General features: G+C 38.9%; 1 protein-coding gene across 3 annotated transcripts; it reads left to right on the plus strand.

Annotated features, from left to right (window-relative positions):
- Positions 1-42: 42 nt before the first annotated feature.
- Positions 43-4,546, plus strand: hprt1l (hypoxanthine phosphoribosyltransferase 1, like). Of its 3 annotated transcripts, none has more exons than XM_077007407.1 (9): positions 49-269; positions 852-958; positions 1,561-1,744; positions 2,398-2,463; positions 2,553-2,570; positions 2,779-2,861; positions 3,218-3,264; positions 3,761-3,837; positions 3,931-4,546. In XM_077007407.1, the coding sequence occupies exons 3-9, from the start codon at positions 1,595-1,597 to the stop codon at positions 3,976-3,978; spliced, it is 489 nt and encodes a 162-aa protein (XP_076863522.1). In that variant the 5' UTR covers positions 49-269; positions 852-958; positions 1,561-1,594; the 3' UTR covers positions 3,979-4,546. The 3 variants fall into 3 exon arrangements, with proteins under 3 accessions (XP_076863521.1, XP_076863522.1, XP_076863520.1); XM_077007405.1 differs by having other exon boundaries at positions 51-235; XM_077007406.1 differs by lacking the exon at positions 2,553-2,570 and having other exon boundaries at positions 43-235.
- The last annotated feature ends 3,828 nt before the right edge of the window (positions 4,547-8,374 follow it).

Here is an 8,374-nt window from a genome sequence, read left to right on the forward strand (position 1 = left end):
ATAGTCGCTGAATGCGGTGTTCAGTAGTGAGTGTAGATGATGCTGCGTGTTAATCGGATTAATAGGTAAATGCATTGTGACGTAAGGGATTAAAACGGCAGCGTCGCACCGGCGTCAGTGTGAACACGGGCTCAACACAGCCCGCCTCTCCCACCCACTCCACAGGCATGACTCCACAAACATCGCCGTAGAGTACTTCAAGGACAAACCTTCAAGAATGGCCACTTATTTGGAGGTAACGTGCGTTTCATGTTCTGGCTGTGACAGGGGTAAGCCTGTAATTTTTACTAGAAAATGCGGGGGTCGGTAGGCCATAGGCTAGCTCTAAACAAACGCAGCTTAAATAGCCTTTTCAACCACTTAAGGTGTGGTAGCAGATTTGATCTCGTTTGCGTTATGTGTAGGCTAAACTACATCAATCATGAGTTTGTTTTATAGACGATGATCACTTGAACAGATCTGGTTTAGCTGACCTTCACCAGCGCTTATATTCTTATTATACACGCACGTAATTAGTGAAACATTGCGCACCTACCAAACTGCTTATAAGCAAAGTGAGTTTACCGGGAGACGCTGCTGGTTAGAGCAGCTGCGATTCAGCGTATACTACTTAATTTACTTACAAGCTTCTTACAGAGTGAAGGCTGTTGTTAATTGACTTTGGCTAACCTTTACATGCACCTGTTATTTCTGCATTTTTCACATGTGTATCTTTTATCATAGATTTATTCCCGAGGGACAGACCTTAAAGTTGTCAGTGCGAATTCTATAATAAAGATTCATAAACCCAAGACGGTCGCGTGCATGTTAATAGGTTGTAAGCCACGAATCTGTATTTTTTATCTTTACAGATATTTGATGATGACAAGGGCCACGAACTGAGTCTTTTCTGTGTACCAAAACATTATGAAGAAGATTTAGATAGCGTTATAATTCCCAATGGTCTTATAAAAGATCGGTGAGTTTCCTTGCAAACTGCTCCTTAATAACTTGACACGTGAATTGGCATGTTTCAAAGTGAAGCTATGTGAGGAAAAGTATTATCCTTAGTCTTCCTAAATAAGATGCTTGATTTGAAAATAAAGAGGAACATATTTGGGCAGTGAGTGCTATGATTCAATATTGGGCTAATGACCAGTGGTGTACGACAAAATTCAGGGGCCAGGGGATAGGATTATTTTTAAATGTTGTTATAATAAATTATCCTTATGATCTTTTGGTCTCCTCCTGGGACCACAACTATCAATCAGCCCTGCCCCCATGTGCCCTGCTTACCCCTCTACACGAGTGCTAATGACATGACCCTGGATAAACTGGGCTTGACAAAAGACCTTGTGTTCATACATTATATTTAGTTAGTGGTGTCTGAGATCCATAGGCCCTTCTTTGTAAGACCACAGGATAAGCATGTGATTTGAATTCTGCATTTCTAAAAAATTTGCTAAACAAATTTCCTTGAGAATGTCCTTTGGAAATAACTTTGTTTCTTGTGCATATACCAGGTTCTTCTGGTAAATGAATACATCCATGATTTAGTTTTTCCCCTTAATTTTTCTCCAGGACCGAGCGGCTAGCCAGAGATATTGTTCGTGATATGGGAGGACACCATATTGTGGCACTCTGTGTGCTGAAAGGAGGGTATAAATTCTTTGCAGACCTGATGGATTACATTAAGGCACTCAATCAGAACAGCGATAAGTCTGTGCCGTTGACTGTGGATTTCATTAGGTTAAAGAGCTACTCTGTGAGTGCCAATTCTGAAACACTCTCCCCATTCCTTCACAGTCGGATCCTGTCAATTTTACTTGTGCCATCTTGAAAATCCTAAAGCTTCTCTGCGGGGGAATACAGAATTTAACTAGTTCTTCTGCATTTTTTCTTGATGCGACAGTTTTGTCATTTATTATACTCCTATGTCTTTTATTGGTTTGGTAATATATATGGCCTAATTGGGTGAAGTTCAAAGCCATGGCGTTTGTGACTTTCTGAAGATGTTTGCAAGACTAGCTCTATAGTTTTTTCTGTGACTTTTTTTTTTATGTATAGAATAAACATAATTCTTGACTTCTGCTACATATCGGTGCAAAGAGACATGCAGCAGCCTTCATCACATCTACCTTAATTTTTTGGCACAGTGGTGTTTTCCAGGCTATGATAATCACTTCCTGCATGTGGCTATTGTAAATTCAAGTGATTTATGTTCAGTTGTAACCCTGAACGCTTGTGATGCACACGGCTTCATAATGACCTTGTTGGGCTCTCACTCCTGTGCTGCTCCTCTTAGTTCTGCTGCTGTACACAGTTTATCTCCAACTGGTGTAGTTTGAATTACTGAAACTTGAACTGGAAAATTGGTGCCCTAAAATATTACTTTCCCCAAATCTTCTCATTTCTCAGAATGATCAGTCGACAAACTGTGTAAAAGTTATTGGAGGAGATGAGTTGTCTACTCTTACTGGGAAGGTGAGTTGAGCTTTGATTTTATCTGGGTAACTTGTGAATTTCCCCCATGTGGTTTTATTGTTTTAATTATTTTTTCACACTTTTAACAGAATGTTCTAATTGTTGAGGTAAGCTTGTACTTTCATTAATATGTACATATATAATCAGATGTAAATTTTCATACAAGTTATACTTTAATCATACTGTTAGAGGATGACCCATATTGTCATTCTGAATATTTTAACCTAAAAAATATTACTGAAATTATTAATTATTAAATTCCATAATGTGGTAATACAAAAATAACGTCACTCAGCATTGTTTATTTAATTTCAGGATATTGTAGAGACAGGAAGGACTATGGAAACTTTGCTGGCATTATTACATGACTGTAACCCCAAAATGGTCAAAGTGGCCAGGTAGGGGATTACTGCCATTTTCTTAGCTATATTTCACTAATGTACTGTTTGGGGCATGATACCTATTACAAATGGCATGTTTTTCCATAAGGTGAAGAACCTTTTAAAGAATTTTTTGTGTAGATCTAAAACAATAAGCAGAATCCCTTGGTGTGTCTACTCAGGGACTCAACATGAGGTGCAGGACATGAATTGGCTCAATACAATACATGTGTTTAAGCCACATGTCACTATTAACAAATATAACTGGTAGACGGCCTATATACTGTGCATGAATGACTAAGTTTCTCTGCTAGGGCACTACATGATTTTATATGAAGCAATGTTGACAGATAATCTGTTCTAATCGATCTTAGCCTACTTGTGAAAAGAACACCAAGAAGCTCGGGTTACCGACCCGATTGTGAGTCCCTTTCTCCTATTTTATAAATGTTCAATTTTACACTGACAAAAGAAAAACCTCTGCTCATGTTTTTGGGCATACCGTCTGTTTACATGCTAATGTGTGTCTGTGCCTGGTGTGGTTATGCAATGCTTTTAGTGTTCTGCATGCTGGTAAGCTCTTTAGACATGGAAGCACAGATGATGGTGTCACTTGACCTCTGCCTTCTGGGTTTGGTATTAAAGTAGTTTCAGTTCTCAATCCATCCAACTAATCAATAGCCAGCAATGGAAATAAGGGGCCATTACGAGATTCATTTTCACATGCTTGGTTTCATATTTCTAATAATTCCACTTAGAAAATTATAGCATTTATTACTTGTTTCTGTAATGCGAAAACACTGCTGGGCATTGTACATGAAATGATGTACATGAAAATGTACATTAATCCTGTCTGGATTTTAACAGTACTGTATAGGTTTGTTTTTTAAACATTTTAATCCTTTTTTTCCCTTCAGATATTGGTTTCGAGGTTCCAGATAAATACCTGGTGGGATATGCTCTAGACTACAACGAATATTTCAGGGATCTCAGTGTAAGTAAATTAGAGTTACATCAATATGTTACTTGCAAAACATTTATTTTATATGCAAAACACTTTATTGTATGAATCTTGTATTTTCCTCAGCACATCTGTGTACTGAGTGACAAAGCAAAAGAAAAGTACAAAGTATGAAAAATCTGAAGTGCTGGATGCATGAAGACTGAGACCACTGTGAACCTTCATTTTTTGGCTGTTTTGGGTTATGAAGAGTTGTTTTTACACATTCTGCATTTATGCTTTTTAAAGATTAGGCAAAAGTGTGGGTGGTTTTTTGTTTGTTTTGGGGGAGAATGACCCGTAATGATGTAAATGAGCTTTGGCCAACATGTTTGCAGGTCTGAAAAGTTATGATAATCAAAAAATTGTAGGTTTAGATTTTATTCTTTTAGTTGCTTATAGGAAATATTGTTTCACAAGTACCTTTTTATTTATTTCCACCGAATCCTTAGATGAACCTTTTATGTTCCAAGTGGCACTTTTTCAAATCTGTGGCTGTGCCACAGACATTAAGGTCCATAGAGGAGGACAAGTAAGACATTATTTAAGAAGACAGAGCATGACCGTATATGCTACACCTAACACTAAACCGTAAATTTTATTTATATATCGAGACCCCAATGTCAAACTGTGAAAGGTGAGAATGTTTTGGTTCTTTCATAAATGCCATTCTGATTTACTGCAATAAAATAACAAGAATGTATGCTGTCGCAGGTGTAATTATTTAAGTATAAATGAAAATATGGGTAAATAAATTACCTAAATTGTTTGTAATTAAATAGGGATATGAGTGAGTCTTAATGTGTTATCTACTGCCCGCCTTGGCCTCTAGGAATCTTCAAAGAAAAGCTGTGCTCTCTTCTTCCCTTTCTTTTGGAACCCTGCTTACTCTCCTTAGAGGCTTCAACCTTCCCTTCAAAACCCTCAGTCCTCCTGCGTCTTCCTTCTGATATACTTATTTGACCTGGCTGTCAACAACTGCCCTCTGACTCACAAAGGCGACAATGACCTGGATCCCGTGTTGAGCAGAACTTCCTTGGATGTAGACATTAGCGTATTCCCACTCCACCTTTCAGACCATCACTTGGTGTACTTCAACCTTTCTTATTCTTACCATTTACTCATACCCCCCTGCTTCAACCTCCATTCCATGTCTCCTTTCATCCTCACATCCCTACCACACAGACTCCTCCTCTCCCGCACTCAAACCTACCACTAACATGTTCCTCTCTTCACTTTTGTCATCCACTAATCTCTTCTTCCCTCTATCTTTGACACCAAAAAAGTCTTCTCACCCAGCTCCATGGTCATCAAACGTCCTGCATAACGACTGGAGAGAATTGAAAGCAGCTCAAACAAACTGCAGGAAATCCCAAACTTGCACTGATCTTTCCTGTTGTGCTCCTCTGGCAAAGTTCTCCTCTGATGTGACTGATGCCGAGAGATTACTCTACAAGAAAAGCTGGCAGCACCTGCATGTTCATCCATAACATATTTTCCTTTGTTCTTCCCCTCCTCCATCACAATCTTCCCTCACTACTGATGATTTTGCCACCCTTTTTCAAAGAAATTTTTTTTTTTAATCTGTCATTCTTCCTACTTCTACATAACATGGGTCACCCCCTTCTGCTGCCTTAACATGTCCACATCTGCTCTATACAGACCACACTAATGTCTCATGAGGCTCAGTGCTCTAAGAGAGTCTCATAAGGCTCTATAACAAACTCTCTCTGTGAGGTTAATTTTTTTTTGCATGTTTTCCCATATTACTTCTATGCTGATGATATTTCATGTTCTCCTTCCCTCCCTTTGAGATATAAGACTTGAACCTTGTTCTTGAACCTCAGGATGCCTAGCAGATATCTCTACATGGATGGCATCTCATCACTTGAAACAACGTGGATATTGGAAAACTACCTATAACTCTCAACTCATATTGCAAACTTGGTCATGCAAGTTACTCCTCTGCAACATCAGGAAAATCTGAGCACGTCTCTCCACTGAAGCTACTTCGGTGCTTCCTTAGTCCCAAGTCATCTCCAGACAGGAACTACGGAGATACACTGCTGGCAGGCGCCTAAGATGGAAATTTCAGACCCCTCCATTATTTCTAAGTGGGAGAACTTGCAAAGTCACAAATAAGTTAAAATACTTATTTTTCTTATATATATACACACACACACATAAATACAGTAGGGGTGACCTGCAATAGTCGCTGATTCGACTATAGTCGACTATACCCCCTAGTCGACTATGAACGTCAGTCGAATGTACCATTCTAACTGCATGGGGGTGCCCAAGGATGCTGCTAAGAATTAGTTGTTACATGAAATGTCTTTGTTTTCGTTATATATATCCTTTTGTCAAATAAAATCCTCCTAATTTCTGTTAATAAATATTTTTAAATGATGTGTGCGCATTAACAATAGGCATTTTCCTTACTACACATTAATAAATCACACCCTGCAGTTGCACAATCCAAATGAACAGAGCTGAACACGCTACAGGATAGTCAGCATCTGCCGAGATTATAATTGCTACTAAAAAAAACTTCAAAAGTGTGGGAGTATTTTGATAAAGATGAATCAAAGTAAAGTGCAAGTTATGTCATCAACGTCTTTCATTTCACATGACAACAACCAACATGGCATACCATTTAAAACGCGTAAGGTGAAAAAAAAAAACAAAAACAATTCAGCCGTTTGTCTTTTCGGTCGTGTCGTCTCGTCGAGGTGCGTCTTGGCAAGTAGGCCTCTAAACATTTTTTGTTGTTGTTTGCTTTTTAAACCCCATTACTTGAACCTTTACTTCAAATTTTTTTGCTGTTTTGTGGCATTTTTTAAAAATATTTTCAGGCAGGCATATTTTATTTAAAATATTTTTTGACATTTTGCACAGTCTGACAGTTCGATATGCGCACTGACGATGACTTTTTTTTGTTAATGTTCTCTAACGTTTCATTAAAAAATAAATAAGTAAATAAATGAAAAAAGTCCTGAATGAGAACGGGATCCCGTTTAAGGTGCTCTAGATAAAAAAAAAAAAACCCCGATTCGACTAAAGGGAAAATCTGACTAATCAGATTCAACTATGAAAATGCTTAGTTGAATACACCTCTAATATACACAGACCTAGGGTGGGTTTCCCGATAACGGATGATCTTAGAAAATTATGAACAACTTTAAGAACGACGTAACTTTAGGAACGCGAAATTTACAAGTGTTTCCCAAAAGCCTTCGTAGTCTCCAAATTTACGAACAAGTTCTAAGTAGTTCTTAGTTGACTCCGCCTCTGCAGCTGCACTGGAAAAGCTCCACTAGTCGAAAAACAAACCACTGATTTTTTCATTATTACGACGAAAACGTATCATTGGCAAAATGACAATCGTAAAAATTAACAACTAATAAGTGTAGAAATGTCAAGTATAAAGAAAAAAATGAGAAGAACTCTAAAGTTCTATTTCCTTTGCAATTCTGACCGATCGTATATCAAGGGTATAAATAGGGCACACAATTAACCTTTCACACCTCATTCAAAAACATGGATAACAAACAAAGGAAAATTAACTTTCTGTCAATGGAGCTGAGCCAAATGGTGGATGAAGTGGAAAAAAACTGGTATTTTATTTTCTAAAGCGCAAGGAAGTTCTTCAAATTCGGAAAAAAAACAAAAATGGGAAGATATTGTAAATAGTATCAGTGCCTGTAGTGGCATTAAAAGGTCGGGTGTGGAGATAAGAAAAAAGTGGCATGACTTCTCTAGTCAAGCCAATAAAAGGGGGGCAGAACTGAGAAAGGAGAGGGCCAAGACTGGTGGGGGTCAAATGTCCACAAGTGCCCTTACAGTTGGGATACTGGGCCCCACGGCTAATGAAGGGATACCAGGGGGTATTGATATATGTCTGGGTGAGATTCCCTCTACTCCACCTGAACCTGCATACCCAGGACCTTCATGTAGCAGCAGTCCTGAGGAATCTCCAGGGCCTTCCTGTGCTCAGGCCAGAGAGGGAGATCCACCTGCAACAAAGGCTCCTCAAAATACCTGTGGGTGCAGTGTGGAGCTTGTTGCACTGGAAAGAGAAAGGCTGCAGCTCAAACGGGTAAAGCTCCTGCAAAAGGAGAAGCAACATGAAGAGCGGATGCAGCAGAGGGAGAAGCACCATCAGGAGCTGCTGGAACTGAAGAAGGCCAAACTAGATATCATGGCCAAGCAGCTGGCAGTAGTGGAATAGCAGATGAGCAGGCCCTCAATATCTGTTCCAATTATATTTAGTCCCACCAGGATTTCGCGGGCCTTTTTTTTGTTTGTTGCGGGCTAAAATGTTTGATGTTGCGGGTGTTTTTCAAAAAAATTGCGATGGAAGTTGCGGTGTGTTTTTGTGAGTACATTGCAATAGAGAGTAAATGTTGTATGGTTTCCTCTATTTAGTAGTCCATTTTAATTATCTATTTACCTATTTATTCAGGGTTGCCAACTTTTCAAGATCGCTTGGAGTGAGATTTGAACCTGGAGGGGGTGGCGAACGTTAATT

Source organism: Brachyhypopomus gauderio, chromosome 5 (genome assembly GCF_052324685.1).
Source record: "Brachyhypopomus gauderio isolate BG-103 chromosome 5, BGAUD_0.2, whole genome shotgun sequence".
Taxonomy (NCBI): domain Eukaryota; kingdom Metazoa; phylum Chordata; class Actinopteri; order Gymnotiformes; family Hypopomidae; genus Brachyhypopomus; species Brachyhypopomus gauderio.

Bases quoted from the DNA above. Each gene is read 5' to 3' on its own strand.
- hprt1l (XM_077007405.1), top strand. The intron at 2,862-3,217 runs GTAGGGGATTAC...AATCGATCTTAG, and splicing joins AAAATGGTCAAAGTGGCCAG to CCTACTTGTGAAAAGAACAC. The intron at 3,265-3,760 runs GTGAGTCCCTTT...TTTTCCCTTCAG, and splicing joins CTCGGGTTACCGACCCGATT to ATATTGGTTTCGAGGTTCCA.